General features: G+C 41.1%; 1 protein-coding gene across 11 annotated transcripts in view; it reads left to right on the top strand.

Annotated features, from left to right (window-relative positions):
- KALRN (kalirin RhoGEF kinase) overlaps positions 1-20,049 on the top strand; it is a 513,375-nt gene that overhangs the window by 396,090 nt on the left and 97,236 nt on the right. For 10 of the 11 annotated variants that reach the window (XM_061370039.1, XM_061370040.1, XM_061370041.1 and 7 more), the window contains one exon: positions 18,889-18,918. The exons of the other annotated variant lie outside the window; for it this stretch is intronic. In XM_061370039.1, coding sequence (XP_061226023.1) covers positions 18,889-18,918 — 30 coding nt within the window. The remainder of the gene's footprint in view (positions 1-18,888; positions 18,919-20,049) is intronic. 11 annotated transcript variants of the gene reach the window in all.

The following is a 20,049-nucleotide window of genomic DNA, read 5'->3' as shown; positions in this document are numbered from 1 at the left end:
CATCTAACAGCAAGGTTTACAAGCTAGGAGAAGGGTGTTCTCCGTCAGTCCTAAGCAACTGATGGGAGCCTTGGTATCCCATGCCAGTGACACAACATGTGACCCATACAGCAAAAATTAGAAATAGATTTCCTATTTTACTTTGTTGGAGGAAGGGCAATGAAAAGTGAATTAGACAATTGTTTTTTTTTGTTTAAATCCACTTTGAAGTTTTTCACCAAGATAGAATTTCATGTGAAATTCCTTGCCTTATGCTTAAGACAGAGCTGAAGCTGTGCATTTACCTGTATGAAGGGCAAATCACTTCAGCCGTCAGGTTTGTAGAGGCTGTTGGCCGCCATCACTCCACCATGGGATCTGAGGGAGAATCACTTGCATGTCCTACTTTTTCTTTTTTCCAGGTACTTTAAGTTTTTAAAAAAGCTCTGTGCAAGTCTTGGTTTGACCCTTCAGATTCAACCAGAAGTCTCTAAGTATAGTAAGAATCTTGTTCCTGAGAGCATTTTTGAGCTGGGGGAAAAAACCATCTCCGGGGCTGAACACCAGGTTATAAATGACATGTGTGTGAGAATGAGAACATACAAAGGAAGGAGAAGCCTTTAACAAGCTGACTTAATGTTATTTCTTCTTTCTTTTCAAAATGCAGAAGCAGCTTGCGGTGCTCAGAAGCTCACAGAATCTGTTTTTCATGTCTAAAAAATACAGCTGTGCAGATTAATATATTGGTTTGTTTTTAATGAAGTGAATCTTAGTACTGGATTTGAACATTTGCTGCAAACTCTTCTATTTAAATGCTTTTCTTATTTATGGTGCCATGCTTGGACTGCTATAGGTAGCATTATCTGACTATTAACTCTTACAGCAAGACAGATTTCAGTATTAAATACATTGTGAGCGTTCCACATTCCTTTTAAGTTGCTGGAGCCCAAAAGGGTAGGAGTGTTAGATTATCCAGCTGCAGCCATTCCTTCTGCAGAGACCAGTGGCACGTTATAGGGGCTGTGGTGGCTGAGCAGGAGAGAAGTCGTCACTGGAAGCAGCAACTGGATGTGGAGCTTGAATTGCACATCCTTTACTCACCACATAGGGTAGGGGACCAAACTGTTTCACATGCAGAGAGAGGAAATGGTGGCCTTGATTCAGCACAGTGTAAGTAAGGTCCCTGCTGGGCATATATTTATTGTCCTTTGAAGTCAGTCAGATTTGAAAGTTTTGTGTTTTGTTTGCTAGGTTATGGTCAGTATGCCCAATTACTTTTCTGCATTGCCAGCTTAGAGGCAGCATTATGAGCTATTGTAATGTTCAGGTGATTATCCCATGAGTTGTTTCCATTATGTGACTGATCACAATTGTCTTTCTGGTGCAGAAAAAGAAATGTTTTGTCTCATTGACAGCAATATGGCAAATACAGAACTCACTCATGTGAAAGTGTTGTGTAAAGTGCACATATGAGCTGCTCATCACACCTGTGTGTTCCTACCTCCACTTTTGGAAACCAGTTATGAATCCAGGCCAAACCCTGTCTCTTTTATGTGTGTGGGGACTGACATTAGTGGGACCTGAATTTGTCTCCCCTCTCAACCAGGTTGTTGTTTTGAATCTTTACGCTTGAAACTGGAGAGTCTTGTGAGACTGATACTGGCTTTGAGCCAACACTGACCTTTAGGCAAGCAAAGAAGAGTCATGTTTTTAGATCCAAAGATTAAACATTTCTTTCCTTCCATCACACCTGTTTGCATTGAAGAGTGTTGGTTGCATGAAGAGTTTCTGCCATTTAAAGTCATCTGATCCTTAGAATAACTCATCTTCTGTACACTTCTCTTCAGCTTCTTCTGAAGTGTGTTCTTGGGTGAATAAGTGTATGGAACCAAACTCCTAACTGGGTGATAATTTCCTTACCTGATCTCCAATATTCATGTATTATTCTTCTGTCTACTGCATAGTGTGCAGTGGTTTACTCCATCTTCATTTTTTCTAAGAAAAAATTGTAATTTCTCCATACATCTAGGATGTAAGATTCAACATCTTTGTTGCCTAGCAACTTAGATCACTGATGCTGATTAGTCAATGAAGTGCTTTAGTCACATCATCAAGTTTTAATTGCATCAGTGATTTGGCTGGGTGAAATGACTGGCACAGTTACTTAGGTCAGTACAGCTCTATTGCAGCTGCAGGCAGGTATTATTTTTTTGTCACAAAGTGTAATCAGGAAAAAATATATGGTTTATCTTATTACTTCAAATACAGCAGAAATCAGCATCAAGTTAAATGTCATTATTGAGTAAGGCTTTTGTATTAATGGGAAAGGAAAAAGAACAGGAAGAAGGAGCTCAGTTACACAGAAATGACAAGAAGACATGAATTTTAAGTAAGGGATAACTAGCAGAAGGAGGAGAAGGTATCAGGTCAGTCTGTTATTAGTGGATAAATTCGGCATGTTTCAGCAAAATGGGCAATGGGAAGAAGCGATACTGTGACTTTCTGGTCGGTTCTGTAGACTTGAACAGTAACATTACTTTTTCGTCTGAGATTACCTGTAAAATGGAAAGCGCAGGGTATTCGTGACAGCCCTTTGGGCTGACCACCATGGTTGGTATTTTGCAGAGATCAGAAATACTCTCAGGCAGTGTGACTGATTAGCAAGAAGTGTAAATGAGGAATCATGCCTAGACAACAACAGGTGAGGAAAGACATGCCTGCACAACAGGTGAGGAAAAGGAGAATGGGAATAAAGCCTAGAGGCTGAGATGGGGAAAAGAGCAGGGAGTGGAACAGCCCCAGGCAGTGTATGGGAGTCCCTCATAAAGCAGAGGGGTGGGCAAAGCCCCACCATGTCCACAGTCCTCTGGGAACTGGCTGTGCCAAGGTGGCCAAATGGGTCTTGTTTGTCTGAGGGGAGCCCAGTGAGAGCAACCCATGGCATGGGATCCATTGTGACTTGATTGGCTGGCTGCAGCTGAAAAGGAATTTGACACCATCCAAAGGTGCTGGGAAGCCTGTTGGCTGTTTCCTTCTCTAGAAATGAGATGGTATCATTTAAAGATACCTGTAGTGCTGTTGTGCTAATGTCTCTCACAGAAGAGTAGGAGAAATGCTGGAATACTATCTTTTGGAGTAGGCTTATTGCAAGTAAATTACAGACCATGACTAATGAATGCACTTGACAGCAGAGCTTTTGATTTTACAACACATTCATAACACCTTGGAGCACTTAGTACCTTGTTAACCCAATTAGCATATGCTAAAACTGCCAAAGCAATCTGAACAGCTATTAATCACATGCCAAACTGTCCAAGATCATGCTTTTGTTATTACTGCAGAGGCAGCTAAGAGTAGATTGGGAAAGAAGCATCTTTAAATGCACAGACAAGTGATTACAGTAAAGCCAAAGAACACTAAATCAGAAACTGATACAATAAAGCAAACCATCATACCATAGACTCTCTTGCCTCTATAGTAGTGTGGGAGTGGCTATAGTAGCGTGGGAGTGGAAGTACCTTATCCTGAAGCTGTAAGAGTCCTACCCTATTTGTGCTGAGCAATCACTGATAGTACTGTTCAATCCTGAGGGCTGTGCAGGTTGTTTCTAGCATGTTGCAGAAAAAGGAAGCATTAGCGAAACATGACTGCAATGTGCAAGCAAACAGACGTGGACTTAAGTACTTGTATTGAGCAACTTCAGATTGTACCCATGGTGAGTCATTTTCAGTCTCTAGGGTTCAGGGCTAACACTGAAGTACAGTTCAGCTGTCAGGCACAGGTGATCCTTGACCTCTGTTGCAAGACAGCTTTTAAAGGCGTTAGTGTGATGGGATCATTTGCTCCTGTTCAGCAGGAATGGGACAAGGGATCTGTGTCACAAACATGCTGCATTAGCATGTCCATTAGGGAGTTGCTTTCCAGTTTCTGTTCCAGTTCCGATAGCAGAGTCTCATCTGCTAGAAGAGTTGTCTCACCTGCAGTAGTCAGAACTGCTGTGGTTTCTAGTGACATAGTGATGGGTATCTATGTTCCTGCATGAGATATAAATAATACAAAGAATCCTGAGAAAGCTTCAGAAATTGCGTTTGACCTAAAAACTGAAAAACAGCAAGAGGATTCATGAATGTCAGGTCATTCTGTTTTGTCTGTGAACTGATGGAGAGATTGCTGTTCTCAAAATCTGCTGTGTCTTGTTTTTAGTTACTACAGCTGGATTACAAACCTGATATATATAATGGAATAACAATGAAACTACAAATAAAGAGCATGAGTTAACGATGGATTAAATCCAGCTCATGTAAGCAATGCCAGTTAGCACCTGTTTATAGATAATAAAATTAAACTAGCTTGGTATTTTTTAATGAGCTTATAATTCAGCTAATAGAGGAAATATTGTCTCAGTGATAGACTTTTGTGGGCAGTTGATTTGGACCACATGATATTTTTACTAACAAAGCAGAACAATAGAAAATAAACATGGCATGTATTAAACGGATCAAAACCTGGCTAGTTGACAGATACAGATATAAATAGAATTATTATAGGGCAGGCAGGTTTGTAGAGAGATCCTGAAGGGATTTGTCCTTACCCATGTGATAGGAGAAAGTTTTAAACTTAATTTTCTAAGGAAATCAGGTTTTCTTTTATGGTTTCCACATCTGTTTATGCTTTGCTCTCTAATAACTTTTGTACCCATTGGACAAATTTCCAGCAAATTGACAGAAGCTTCTGATCTTAAACATAATTTCTATGGAGATCAGCATAAATGTAGGGAGAGAGACACAGAAGCTGATCTAATTAGGAGAAATGCAGTATGAGCACATGTATTTATGGACACACACATTACTACAGAATCCACATGTATAGATGCTTGACCCTCAAGAAAAGCTGAGAGACTGACTACACAGCCCAGATCTGCGGGGAGCTGGCCTACACGGGTTCTGCTGCATGAGGACTGCTAGTTATCTGTGAGAAGCTGGAAAAGATGAAAATGTGCCAGTAATGCCTGCAGCTGGGTGAGGGGTCAGGAGCAAAACAAACAGCCTGCTGATCCAGATAGCTTGGTAAGCTTGGTGTAGGCAAACCGGACCAGCCCTAATACATGAAGATCTTCTAGAGGGAAGATCAGCCACTCTCTTAAGCACAGGGGTTAACAATGGGAGACTTGTGATTTTACAAAGCTGTGGTGGTGTTTGCCATGCTAGAAATGTGCTAATCCAAACTGCACGTTTGTTGTAAAAAAAAACCCCACAAAAAAACATTAGTTCAAATGCAAGCCTGTACTCTATGTCATGAAAAGATGACTGACACTATCCCTGTTTCGTAGATACAGAAGGGAAATAAGGGAGTGAAGGGGTCCAAGGTAAACACAGGACAAAAAATAGAGTTGGAGTTCAAACCAAGAACATCTATGTCCCAAGCAGTGGCCTTCTGTTAGGTTATATTAGCTTCCATATCTGTATAGTCCCATCTTTAAGCAGCAAAACAAACCATGTGAGCATAAAACAAAGCACCTTCCTTATATGAAAGTTCAGAACAGTTTGGGGGCACTCAGCACTCTTGAGACACAATTATGCACTGCTCTGTTGCTAACTCTTTAAGATTTTAATCATTTTGAGAGCACAACTTTAACAGCATATACAAGAGCAACAGGATAACAATAACAATAAAGTTGTGCTGGATTCTTGGTATAAACTTTTTGGTTTGGGGTTTATAATTTATGTGCTCTGGAACTGGATTATTGCCTCATAAAACAATGCAGCAGCCTTTTCTCATTTAGTTAGCCATCCATTTTTATTAGGGTGCTCTATAGAATGCCTGCAATAATATTGTAAAGGTGCAGAAGTTTCATTATTTCACAACAAGCAGCTAGCCAAGACCATTATTATTTTTACAACAGCTGGGCTTGCTGTTGAAATATAGTTTTGATTATAACCTTTTTTTCCTCCTCCCTCTTTACCAAAAGCAGAGATGTGCAGTTGTTGCTTTTCAGACTGCTTTTCCACTGCCCCACAAACATATCACTTTCAGTGAAATGGATGGATTATAATGGGGGGGTATAATGGGAACAGATCAGTGATAATGCATTACTGGAATACAGCCATCCTTGAGAGATCTTATAAAAGTATCCAGTCTTCCTAAGCTTTGAAATCTGCAGTTTGGACAGCCTATAGCTCTACTATGGAATCTAGTTCTGAATTTTCCCCTCACAGTTCTTTGATGCTCAATTATTGTTTGGGTTCTGCCCTCCCCGTCACATTGCCATGACAACTCCTTGCATAAAATGCAGGGTTCAGGCAATAACAGCCGCTGCTTTGGAGCATGCTCCAGGCTCGTAAAACTTGAAATTGTTGCTCAGAGAGATTACTGAAGATGAATGACTGTGCTCCGAGCACCACGGAGCACATTTCTGAAAATCATGGTAATTAAATAAAAAATACATGCAGGCGATGTGTTCTCTGAGTCAGGACTGTTAACAACACCTGCTGGGAGTGTTGGAGTTGCTGTAACTCAGTAGTAAAACATTGGTGGATATTATATAGTTTCTTTATGCTAAATAGCTACAGTGTTTAATTAGCTGTGATGATTTCCCTTTGCCTGTTCTCTGGTTCTAAATGGAACATATTGACCTGGGCTTGCCACTGGGGCTGGAGCAGGTTGTCTTCTCCTGGGCTGGTGCTGTGTGCCATGCTCATTCAGCCTAACGGCCCCGCTGATGAGACCAGTCCTCTGTTTCCTGCCACAAGCCTGTCATAATTTCATGGGTGCATTACTGGTCATAAGGAAGATGAATACAGAGCTGCAAATTGCTTGAGCTGAATCATAAAACAGGACTTGTTTCATGAGCCCATTGAGCACATGCCCCTGATGTTAAGCATATGCTCTGCTCTACTCAATAGGAATAGAGTTAGCACTGCCTTGAGGTTAAGTGTACGTTTTTAAGTCCTGCAGTAGTTTGAAGGTCTTCGAAGTTGTGAACCTCACTGGGACAATGAATTAAACACACTGATTATATTTGCAAAAGTGTTAGCTATTTTCATATTCAGTAATAACATCTTTACTATTACATGCCACATTAGGTGTAACCAGCTGTCACGCAGCAGGATTTAAAATGATCGTAACAGGAGTCAAAGAAAGGTGTTTTATCTTCCCCAAAGACAGCAGTACGCAGTTGGCTTAGAGTTTGCCTCTCTGAAGGTGAGCAGCATTCCTCAGGGTAGGTTCCAAAATTACATCTGTTCAAGAGCAGTATGTTACAATCTTACGTTACTAAAATCAGAAGAAACGTGTACTAGGAAAAGCCTAGCTTAGCAAAAGAAATCTCCCATATTCTAAGGGGATAAAAATATTAACTCAAACCAGATGCATAAAAGCTAGGGGCATCTTTGTTCACTACAGCAGACCTTTCAAAATCTGCTTCATATCGGGGCTGTCTGCCACATCAGAACTCTGCTTGAGCCCATCAAGAAACCTGTAAGTACGAAGAATTCACAAAAAACTCAGAAAGTGTCCATGATGCCAAGCAAAGAAGAAATATATGTCACTGAAAGGGAACAATAATTCATTTTGAGATCTAAACCTGTTTTTAAGTTAGCTATTTGTATGCTAACTTCCTCAAATCAGAAGCGTAGCCATCTGTTTCAGTTAATTGGTTAGCCTTTGGCTGAAGTTTAATCATTGTAGGAGCAAGAGGTAGTGGAATCAGTAGTCCTGAAGGGTTTTCAGGAACTAATCCCACGAGACTGAATTTAGCGTCAAGCCTTGGTCCTTAAATAAAGGGTGAATTTGCATTACTGTGCAGGGTAAAATCCCTGCCGGGACCAGGATGGCAGTAAGTCTGTAGGAAAACATACTTTGTTGCTCCTTGAAGACTCTTTGGTTTTGTTTCCATATCCAGGACATGATCCTCTTTGAGGACTGCTAGGTTCCAGTGAGAATAGTAATGATAATAATAACTAAATTTGGACCTGCAAATTTGCCAGCCTGGTGTTCATGGCTGACCTAGTCTGGTCTCCTGCTTGTGGTGAGCTGTAGGCCTGGGGTAAATAGTAATAAAAACCTCAGCAGCGTTCGGGCAGCTGGGTCAGCCTTTTCCTTTGGGGTTATTTCATGTCAATCGCTGCAGATTAGATTTGTAGTGTGTGGGTGTTTTAGCTTCCTCAATATTTATAGAATATAAAGCAGTCCTCCCAGTATAAGGCTAGGATGAATGTTTCTGTCACATTAGGAAGGCAATCCTATTTTATTCTGCAGCTGCTATTTAAACATGACGAGATCTCTTCTAATCTTAGACAAAGTTCAAAATGAGATGTTTCAAACATCTGCAAACTATTATTGGCCTTGCCTGCTTGTGGAGGTAGTAAATCATAGCCAAGAAGAGAATCAAATGTCTTAATGGTGTTTTTGTTCATTGCTTCAAAGTTTGTCCTCTTTCAGTGTTATCTGTTCTCTTTTTTAGTGCGATAGTCATCGTGCCTGCAAAGAAGAACGTGTTGTGGGTGAGGTGGGTGGGATCGCAGTGGGATGAGTGTGACACACTATTTTAAGTTAGGGCAAAACCAGCAAACACCATGGCTTCCCTTTTCCAGAGCAGGGGGAAATCTAAATCAATCACAAAAGCACACCCTCTGTGCTATGTGCCAAAAACAAGATGGGTGGTTCTAGCAGAATATGGGTGAGAGGGCATTTCATTTTCCTCCAAAGGGGAGATAACAGATCAGCTTTCTCGTTTGTCATGGAAACCTTTTGTCAACCCAGTAACAATGACGTCAAGGTGGCAGTGGCACAGTGACAGGGTTAGTTAATGTAGCACACACCTGTTGAACTGCCAGAGGGGAAGGTATGTTGGCTTTTACATTTTCCATCCCTGATTCTCAACAGCTTTGGGTGAAGGTTTAGAAAGTGTTATTCAAGTCCCACGGCAGTTCTCCTGAGCTGTAGCAGATTCATACTGTGAGCAGGTGGTGCTGGAGCTTTCACTTGCAAAGAAATCCAGCTAAGGGGCACTAGTGCGTGAAATGCCATTCTATAAACCATCCTATTTGGGGTATTCTTTTGGAGGGTGGTGAAAGCAGACTTGTGCCTCAAAAGAAGGGTGCCAAATTCCTTCAGTGTATTTGCTTTGCTTGAGATTATAGGTTTTGCTAGGGATTACCTAAGGGACGTTTTAGAAACACTTCTGTAAAAAGGGAAAATCAAACCTATATGTAGATATGCAGCAATAAGCTGTAGCCCATTTTGGGAATGACTATTTTCCCACCATTTTTTTACTGTTATGCTTTTGTGTTTAGTGTTGTTGACTGGCTACTTTTTATTTTTGCAAAATTACATTAGATCACCCTTTCGCTTCATTCAGTGCTGCTTTTGTGACTGCCTTCCCATTTTTAATAATTAAAAAATACTTTAAGAATTCCTTTAAATATAACCTTACTTTTTTTCACAAGAAAAAATGTGTTAGCAGGGGAAGCAGTTAATTCTTGTTGGAATGTTCATGGTTACTAGCAAAATCATAGATGATGTGTTTGCAGAAGACTGAATCATTTAAAGAATTGCACTGTGTCAATAGCCGATTCAGTTTCTGTTACCATGGCTAAAACATGAATTTACATTAGTTGTATTTCTTGTCTATGATAATTCATTAATGCAAATAAATTAAAGTGATCCCTTGTTACTGCTAAACAGTATGCAGAAAACCTAATATTTCCTATCATACAGTTTATAAAAGCAGAAGAAAAGCCTATGATGTGGATGATGATGCCAATTATATTGGGTTGCAAAGTGGAATTAAAACTGAGAAAAGAATGGCATAAAATGACATACGGTGATCAGAAAAGGAAAATGGAGTCAGGCTATGTAAATGACATTACTACACAAATACAAACCAAATGTATGTAGTGGAGCAAGTGAGTTGTAGAATTCTTTGCAAGAGAGAACTATCTGGGAATGTAATTTTCCAAATAGCCAATGAATTAAGATAACTGGTCAGCTCATAATCCAGAGCATCCTAATAGGGACAGATGATGTTAAATAACTGCCAGGTTTCAAGGAGGTAGAAAAAGTAAAATTAGGTGATAAACATTTTGTATTCCATAGAAGATGAAATTGTCCTTAATGCGAAAGAAATAAGGTTTAGCTACTTCAGTACTGTTCTGACCCACATCCCTCTTGCTAGAAATAAAATAGCATCCCACCATGTAAGATACTGCAGAATCATGTGATCAAATGATTTCACTGAATACTTAAATGTTTCTTCATTTTTATGGACTGCTGCTTGTTTTGTCCTGATTGCAAGTATTCACATCAGTCCTGACTCACAAAAGAGCACAATTTAAGTCCTATTGATTTTTACGGTGCTTGTGCATACGTGTGGGTGTTCTCCTGAATTAGACCTATAGTTTGTGCCTCTTGCATCAAATTCTTTAAATTCAGGGGAGAGCATGAAAGAGACATTTGTCAGAATAATGAAATCTCCATTTGCCCCTCTAATTTTCTTTAAAGGTTTTTGTGCCAAACTATCTCTTTAAATTCTTCAATCTGGGGGTTTTTCTGAAACGGAGAAAAACTTTGGCAAAAAAAAGCACCCCATATTTTCCTGAGGTTTTTTTTCTCAGTCACTGCCTTTTCTTTAAAGCCCTTTTAGCTAGAAAGTGGATGGAGAAGTTGAATTAGTGCAACAGAATTTATTAAGGGAACATAATCTGACTGAAAAATGAGAGATTCAGCCAAACAAGTGTCCTGTTGGATATTCAGTTTAAGTAGGTGTGATAATATGATGTTAATAGCATGCAAACACAAGGATGGCAGGCAGGTTGTGGATGTTACAAGTAATAATAAATGGAGTTTAAGGAAATGCAGCAAAGTTTAATAATTTCTACTTTCATTTTAGATTTCTCCGTTATGCAGTTTGAGAAATTAATTTACTCAAAATGAATTAGGTTTTTTATTGGAATTGTTCTGTTTTGTTACAAGTGCTGATGAACAGTAGGGGCTGTTAGTTAATGTGGCTAGTTGCGACTGCTGGTAAACACCATCATATTTTGTTCAACCCCAGGCCCCTGTTTTGTCATGTGTCCTGCCCCAGTTCTGACAAAGCCCTATACTTTTCCAGTGCCTGTTCCTCCATGCATTGGCTCCCATTGTCCCTCATCTGCAGGGATGGCACAAAATCCTTTGCTATTCCGGCTGAAACAAAGCAAGTCAGATTAATTGTCAGATCCACTGGATTCACTGTCCTTCTGTAAAATCATTTCTTACACAATTTATTTCCCAGTTACTAGCAAAGGAACCAGATGTAGCTCCCCTGAGCACAGATCTTTGTGTTTACCAATTAAGCATAAGATAGAGATTTTGCCCAGGATTTTCAAAAGAAACCCAAAGGAAGTAAATGCTTAATTCACACTGAACTTTACTGTCTTCAGGCTCTATCCCTTCTCTGTGACTCTGAAATTCAGCAATAGCTCTCTAATTGAGCTGCCCTGAACATGACCTCCACATGGTTTTAGAGACACATTGGGTATGGTAATGTCAAACATTAAGTGTACTTGGGAGCTCATGCTGAAAATTTTACACTCAGCTACCAAAATATGTTGTTTATCGTGGACACTGTTGCGTTTCATGTTGTCAAATACCCTGAGGATGTCTTAACCTTAGTTCATATCTCCCTTGTCTGCATGTGTTGTGTGTAAAAGAGAAACGTGGTTTTGGGGAACAGAAGGACACGCGCATAAGTGTTGTGGATAAACATAGGCGTCTATGAAAATTGAGGCCTCTATTAAACGAACTGAGTCTAGCAAGAACAAAAATGGGCATATTTGTTCAGGATCTTTTTGCATGTAATAGTGATTGCATAGGCCAGACTGTTCTATCTGAAGTGCCTCCAGTAAAAAAAAGAACTAAGCAGGAGCTGGGAGTGTGCTTATCAATAGACCTTATTATTCTGCTCATCCTTTGGTAAATGAACACAGAAAGGTCTTACAGGCTTCTCTCAATCTTCTGTTTGTTTCTGCTGGACTTCATTGATCCATATTTAGCTATACCTGATAATGTGACGTGACAGCAAATGTAAATGGTAAAGTCAATGAGCATTGAAACAAAGCAAGTCAGATTAACTATCAAACTCTTTGGATTTATATTCTTGTTTGAAATAGAATTCATTACCTTGTTAGAAACTAAACCAAAACACACACACAAAGCGCGTGCAACCATTTTTTGTTATAGTAGTTAAAGAAGTAAATTTTATGGGAGGAGGGTCCTCTGGACATGCTCCAGCCAACTCTATCAAACAGAGAGGCCAAGAATGATAAAATTCAAAACCTGCAGCTGCTGGTTCCTTTGGGAGTCCCATTACAGTAGTACAAGCAACAGTCTTTCATTTTAAAAAGGGAAGCATGCAACTGCAGCCAAAGGCCTTTCGATGCTATTTTAGGTAAGCTGATCTGCATAGGCCATTGTAATCTCTTGTGCTGCTCAGGTTTTAGGCGATATTTCCATTTCATAATGCCGTTTCTGTGAAAACATCTGCTTAGACGTGCCAGGCTTGATCGGGCACCCTGTTACATCACTTGGCAAATGAGGTCACCTCAAGTAAATAGCGGTATTATGGAGAGGAGAAAGAAAGCCCCAGGGTTTAACTGCTAGGACTTAAGCTGTGACTCATAGTGATGGATGAAGACCATGCAGCAATGCTGAAAAGGATCAGTGGGTGCAGTGGACAAGGCGAACAATAGGTAATCATCTCCCTCAAGTTCCCTTTTCCACAGGGCCACACTGACAGAGGGTATGGGCATGCAACAATTCTGCACTTTCCTGCTCAAGGTGGGCATTGCTTCAAGTAGAGTTTACCCATGCAGCCTATCTGCAGCAGCAGTGGATGGTTTTTATATGGTGATTAATGGGAACACTGAGCAGGAGATTTATATATCACAGTCCGTAAACTGCAGGCCTTAGAGAAAGCAGCTTGGGGGGGAGAGAGACCGGTCTGTGGGGTTGCCTGGCTTCTTCCAACTGCTATCATGCTAACTGCAATCACCTCATCCAAACAGCGTCTGGAGTTTATGTTGCAGCCCAAGCCTCTTAAAAGTGTGCTCTAAATTTACCAGAAACTTTATCATTCTCAGCTGGTGAAAAATCATGAACAACACTGGGTGCAATAGAAATAGGCACTAGGCACCCAGGCTGTGCTGAGCCCAGCCATGTGCCCAGTGCAGTACTGGTGCAGGGCAGTGCCCTCAACCATCACACGTTCTTTCAGCCTGAAACCTGCCTGGCAAGCAGTGCTGTCTAGCAGTCATGTCAGTAACGTGCCCGGGTTTTTCTAATATGCACTAAATCCCCCTGAAAATTAATGTTTGAGGGATCATCTGTTGACTGAAACCCTTGACTGTCTGCTTTGCTCAGACTGTGCTGAATGTATGAAAGAAAGCAACTAGTCAGTACTCTCTGATTTCAATCTATTCTTGTGCTTTTATTAACCCTGGGTAAGTTTGGAACACCTCGTGGCTCTGAAAGGCAGCAGGTAGAGGTTTACATTGGAGAGTTTCATCCGTCTGCCTTTCTCACCCTCTGCAACAGTGTCAGCAAACGGTTTTGGAGCCAGTTGTGCTGGCTCTGTGTTGCTGAGGAAACACAGATGATATCTGCTCCATTTTTGTGGTTCTCCAGGGAAGAGAAAGGAATGGAATTTGGGCAGCAGCTCTCTGACACAAGTGTCATGAGGAAACCTTCAATCTTACAGGATCAGAAACTGACTGATGCTCTGATTCAATTTGTTGGGTGAAACAAAGTGAGTCTGGTCATCTTCATCTTCAAAAGCATTTTTTATGGTTGGGTGTGCTGTTTAATTTGGGTCGACTTTAGTCTTACTTCCTGGATAAAAGGCTCCAGAAACATTCAGACAGCTCTGTTCAAGCTGTTCTGCAGATGTCAGCGGATGCCGGAATCCAAAATCCAGCAGAGTTGGGATGTGGTTGTGTAGCAGGGACTCCAGCAAGAGATGCTGGATGGGAAAGGTATGTGCTATTTGAGACCGTAACACCAGATTTCTTTTCCATTAGCATATTTCTATGTCCGACGTGCCATCTCTGCCTCTACTTCCTGCTGTGGAATAACTTACTGTGTCTTGATTTATAGAATGCTGAACGTCCAGATGCCTCTCTTATCTCCTTGCTGAGAAGAGCAAAGATGGTACATTTGGGCTACAGCATGTCACCATTATCCTAGCCATGTGTCTGACTAATTGCTTAAATACAAAGAGACCTTCCAGTGAAGCTCAAGCAGTGATCCCCTCTGGTCTGTCACACAAAACAGGAAGAGTGGGAAGCACCAATTCCATCTTAATGGAAGATGGGTAGAGGGATCTGAGGACTAAAAAAGGCTCAGAGATGAGTTAGGTATTTACCAAATTCGTGATTCTCAACTCAGTTTGGAGCAATTCTGCTGACCATAATACGATATTAATGGTTTACCTGAAATAGTCTGTCCCCATAGAAACACCTCCATACTGATGCAATGAAGCATCCACCAGAATTTCCAGAGCTCTCAGCTCAGCATCCTTTAGAGCTGCAGAGGCATTAGAGGGAAGCACATGAGTGACTCAGTGTTTGCACTCCAAACAGAGCCTGTTGCAAAGTAAGAAAACTAAAGCAATTCTCTAGTACTGAAATTCCTCAAAGGCTTCTTCTGAATTTGATACCTCTCTCAAAACTCCCAGTAAAAAGAAAACCTCTATAAAATTACAGGAATTTTCAGAAAGAACTCTTCAGGAGATGAGATTTCTCATGCCTGTCCCCCAGCTAGAGTGACAGCTCCTGGATCTACTTCAGCACAGACGAAAATCAACATCTAAGCAGTTTTATTCACTTTGTTGAATATCTTGATAAGAATGCAAATCCCATTCTTGCTCCTGCTGCCTCTCTCACCCACTTGAAATAGGCTGTTTGTGGTGACTAAATGCTTCTGTCCAAAACTGGCTGTCATCCAAAACCAGATGGGCAGAAAGCCTAAGAGCAACAGAAAGCTAGCAATTTGTATTAGAGACACAGTGCCACACCACACAGAATGCTTTGTTTAAAGTAGCAGAGCTCTGTGTCCTAATGAATATATGCAACTAAGCAGCTAGTGTGGATTTCCACAACAATGTTGGCATATTTCAAAATACTTAAATACACTGAGAAGTTCTTTTGACCCTGATAGATTCATTTTCCATTGCTGATTCTTTGACTGCAAATCATATGTTGTCTTGAGATTTGTACTGCAGAATAAACAACTTCTTACCTTTCTGAAATATATTGGTTTCTACCTACATCTGTGGATGCTGTGCACTGCTGGTTCAGCTTCTGAACATGATTTTATGATTGAAAAATATAATGAAGGGGAAATTGGCAGCAGGCTCAAGACCTTAATTATGAAAGGACTAAAACCTTAATTATGGTGCTGTGCCATAGGAGGGAGGACCAAGCACACCGATATTTTGCATCCTTGTAAAAACAGAAAATTGAAATGCCTGCTGCATTTGCCAGGGCAGTTGGCATTTATTCAGTTATGCTGACACAACCACCACAGTGTTGCTATTACCATTTCTTTGCCTCTCAGATCTTGGGTTCATGATTTAGAACCACTGTGAAAGCCATTGCGATTTGCAGTATATACCATTAATTACCCATTTAAGAAGTGGCAGAGGAGTCTTTCTTCAGCACCCATCTCCCAAATCCCTGCTCACCCTGTTAGAGAACTATTCATTCCCCCTTTCCTTTCAACTAGAGTAGATTTAGTACTACTGAAGATCTATTTTAGAGGAAAGGAAGGCCAGCTTGTGACCTGATAGGTGTTTTTCATCTGCACTATAATGATCAGTATGCCTCTGGTCTTCAGCCTTGCCTCCTCTGGCTTCTGCTTTGTGGCTGAAAACTAAACAGATACAGCAGTGGCCATGCATGCATACTGTGATACAGGAAAGACCATCTCATCATAATCCTGCACTAACTGATATCTGCTGGTTCCTGGAGCTGAGCTGGCTCCTGCACTTGGAGCAGCGTGGGTGCCCATGCAGCAGGATGTGACCATGCCTGGGGTCATTTTGGCTGCTTGCACTTCACCTTCCCACAGCTGACAAGCACTCAGTTGGGTGTCCCCAGAAGCAAAAAGGCTCATGTAAGTCATGACAAAACTCATGCACCAGAGTCCATGGCATAACTGACATGAACTGCTCTGATCAATGCTCAGAGGTTTGTGAGCAATGTCCTGTGTTAGAGACGGGAGTTTTCAATGACTGCATGGTTGGGTCCCTGCCTGCACTGGTGGCATAGGGCAGGGCTCCATTCTAGCTCAGATTTGATATGTTTAGAACATCCTGATGAAAACACATACACGCTGAATGCACAGTGATGCTTTCTAGCCCGGGAACAAGTGAACACAGATGATGAGAGATGGTTTGCTGAAGGCAGGCACTGTGGAGAGAGGCTGGAGCTCCTGCTAGCTTCTCTCAGGACGTATGGCACATTCACTCCAGACTGCTTGGGGCCTTCCTGCTTCCTCATTACATTTTGCTATTTGCTTCTATTTCCTTTTCTTCCTGATTTGAAGGCTGTTACTTGCTGTGTAATTCATTAGACTTGTCCCTGTGTCAGGTCTTTCGTTTATGCCTTGTGCTCTGCAGGCATGTTGCATTGTTACTTTTATTTTTATGTCTCTCCATGATCTTCTCGTGCCATACACAGCTTAGACTGCTGTCTGGGTTTTAAGTGTATCCAGTCAGTGGCTTTAACACGGTGGGTTTTATCACAGGAATAATAAAAGTGAACGTTACATGTTAAAACATGAAGCCATTTACCTGTGAAGTTCAACTTTAAGGGCATTCTCTATTTTCTTTCTCTTTCCAAACCAAATGCAATATGTGTGAGAAATCAGCAGCCCATCAGTATTCCAATTTGCATGCTCCAATGTAGAGAGAAGCATAATGCACTTCTCTGAGACTGGAAAATGACTCTTTAAGAACAAATGAAGTAACTAATAGCTTGAGGGATCACTTCATAGGTGAAACAATTTCTGTCGTCAGGAATCAGATGTATTTGCATTATTCTTCAGTGGCTTATAAATTGTATGTGTATTAGTATTATATAGCTTTCTAGAGGGTTTATTTTGCTGTGGGTTAATTTATTAAGTAAATGTTCTTTGTGGTGTGGTGATATGTAAGACACAGAAGAGGCATGGCAAATACTTGGAAGTTCTTGGGCAAAAGGAAAGAACTCCTTTTCTGTTCTTTGTGGCTGGCCACCTAAAAATGATCTGTGGCCCCCTGCCTGAGCAATCAGTTTGCACCTACTACCTGCACCTGTAAAAGGGAACCTGCTTAATTCCTCCTGCCAAAGAGAGGCTCTTTCCCTGAAAATGCATGATTTTAGCACTGCCTCCAACCAGCAAGTTGGAGCCTCGGGAAGCCGCGATCCGTGTGTTCCATCCTGAGGATGTTGGAGGATCAGGTGATAGAAATTCACGTGGCTTCTAGGAGGCTGAGAGAGGTTATCTCCCTCACTCTGTCTCCCTCACTCGCACATCAAAGGTAGGCTTCAAAGCCAGCGTGTGCGTGCATCTCCCCTGCTGAGGAAGAGCTCGATCACACTGGGTGCCAAGCAGTTCCTAGAGGGGTTGATTGCTTCCAGTTCTCATTATATTAAATCACTATTTTCAATGAATTGGAGAAAACATGAGCTCAGGGATAGATGGTACCTGAGGGTCACGGAGCACACCTGCTTCCTCTGGGATAATGCTTATAGGTGTTGCCCCAATTGCAGCATCTGTTTGTTCCACAGATGTTATTTGAGAGGGGATTGACAAAGGTCTGCAATAAACCAATTTGAGGTCAGCTACACCTCAGCCCACAGTGAGGAGGGCAGCATTGCAGACAGGGAGCAGAATTCCTAGGCTGATGCTCCCTGGGAAGTGCCTTATTAGTTTGAAATTGAAAAGCTGCCTTCACTAGGCCTTTTTTCCTGGAATATTTCAGGGCTCTTTCACCTTTCCTCCTTACGCAATAAAAATCAGTTATTTTTCAAAAAGCAACACAAACCATCTGAAGATTTTTTTTTATTTTTTTTTTATGTTCCTGAACATCCTCTGCCTGTATCATTGGAGGCGGTGGGTCTTGGAATCCTGTCTGAACCAGCTTCTTCATGCCCAGACCCCACACATCATCCTTAGTTAAGCACTTCGAAGGCAAGAGAGTTAATTCTTTACAGCAAATTAGCTTGCTGTGTGATGGCAAACACGGACACCTAGTGGTACTGAAGTGCAGGACATGTAGATGCTTAAAATACACCTCTGGGAGAGTAGGTACAGAGGGTATTTTGTTCACGTTTTCTCCTAAAAGAACAAGAGATAATTATTTTCAGAGAAAATATATATAGCATAATTTGGTGGATAGAAATATTACCTAGCATGGACTAGAGAAAGAATTAGGGGAAATTCATCACATTTGGTAAGATTTGTCCGTATATTTACCAAGACGCAATCAGTTTTATTCTTGTGTCTTAAATATCTCATACCACACTAAATCAAATACCATATTGGATCACAAAGATTTCCTACTCCTCAAATCAGTCCATAGCAAAAAACCCTCAGCAAATATTATAGCAATAACTTATTCTTAGCATACATGTGAATGTTTGTATTCCAGTTATGGGGAGAGTATGTTAGTGTGATGAATGGGGGGTTTGCTGATAAACTGCATAGCTAGGTGATAAACTGATCTCTTGTGCACTTTCATCAATTCACTGAGCTCTTTCTGCCAGGATTAATGCCAGCACTTTGTCTGAATGGCCTGGAACAGCTGCCATGATTTGTTTTGCTTGTGTGTTCTATTTATTTACAAATAATCTTTCAGAGAAATATTTCCTTCTTCTTCCCCAAATCTAGCATTTCGTCTACGGCAGAGACACAGGACAGGTGAGAACCAGTCCTTGTCCACTGACCCCTTTCTGTAATTGTAAATGTCACCCCTGTGAATGGAATTTCTTTCTCCCCTGCACTGGACACACAAACCCCTATGCCACTGAGTGGGGAGGCAGGCTGTTTCCACAGGAGTGTGCATTCAGGGCTGTTTGGGCTCAGATAAGGGTTTCTGTGACTGTACCAGCTGAAGAGTGAAGTCTGTAGAGATGAGAGTGCTGTCCTCAAGGTTTCCCCCATTCAAGCTGATAAATAGATCCCAGTTTCCACAGAGATACTCAGCATCTTACAAAATCTTTCCCAATTGATTTGGATTTACAAGTTGTTCCTTTCAAAACATTTTATAATATGCTTGGGTTTAGCCTCATATCCTACGAAAATGAGATGTATGGTATTACACTGTTTTGAAGCAGCTCCTTTACTATTCTCATGTTAATAACTTTTGCATTAGTGAAATAACTTCTATCAAACTTGACACTGGAATAAGAACCTCAAAGATTCCTGCATGCTTCAGGGATGCAGGCAGCACATACAGGAGAAATACTGAAAAGAGGGTCCCTAGTGACAGGCAGACACCAAGAAATCCACATTGCAGTGGAACATTAAGAAAGAGTCCTCACACCAGAAAAAACTTGGATTTGTGCTCGCACCTTTTTAGACGCCCAAGAATCCAGCTCTGAGATCCAAAGCCTGTAAAAAACAAAGCTTTGTTACCTCTGCTGCTTATGCAATCACCGCTTGTGTTTTGTTCTGCTATATGCACAAGTGCTTATATATCCAGTCTCTGGTTCTATAGAGGCTATGATTAAACAGAGACCAGAATTGTTCATCAAGAGTCAGAGCAGGGTGTGGGCTGAAGAAAAGCAGCAGGTTGCCAGAGCTCAGTACGGAAGTAAGACGATACATTTATTCTTAGATACAAATCCTGGAAGTCAGCACATAATCAGTCACTCTGCGTTTATGTATTTACACCTCTGCTTTCCATCAGAGAGAAGCTTTTCTGATCTGCCCCTTCAGTATTCTCTAGTCTCCCAAGAGGTCCCTAAAGCAAGTTTGGGAAGATGAGAGTGTGTTTCTTGCCTTGCAAAAGAAAAATAAAGTGTAGCTGTGCCCTCACTAAGGTGGTAG

The sequence above is a fragment of the Neopsephotus bourkii genome, unplaced genomic scaffold (genome assembly GCF_033783945.1).
Source record: "Neopsephotus bourkii isolate Nb327-2 ecotype Australia unplaced genomic scaffold, CSIRO-AGI_Nbou_v1 NB_1526, whole genome shotgun sequence".
Classification (NCBI taxonomy): domain Eukaryota; kingdom Metazoa; phylum Chordata; class Aves; order Psittaciformes; family Psittacidae; genus Neopsephotus; species Neopsephotus bourkii.
This window is presented reverse-complemented; position numbering and strand designations above follow the sequence as displayed.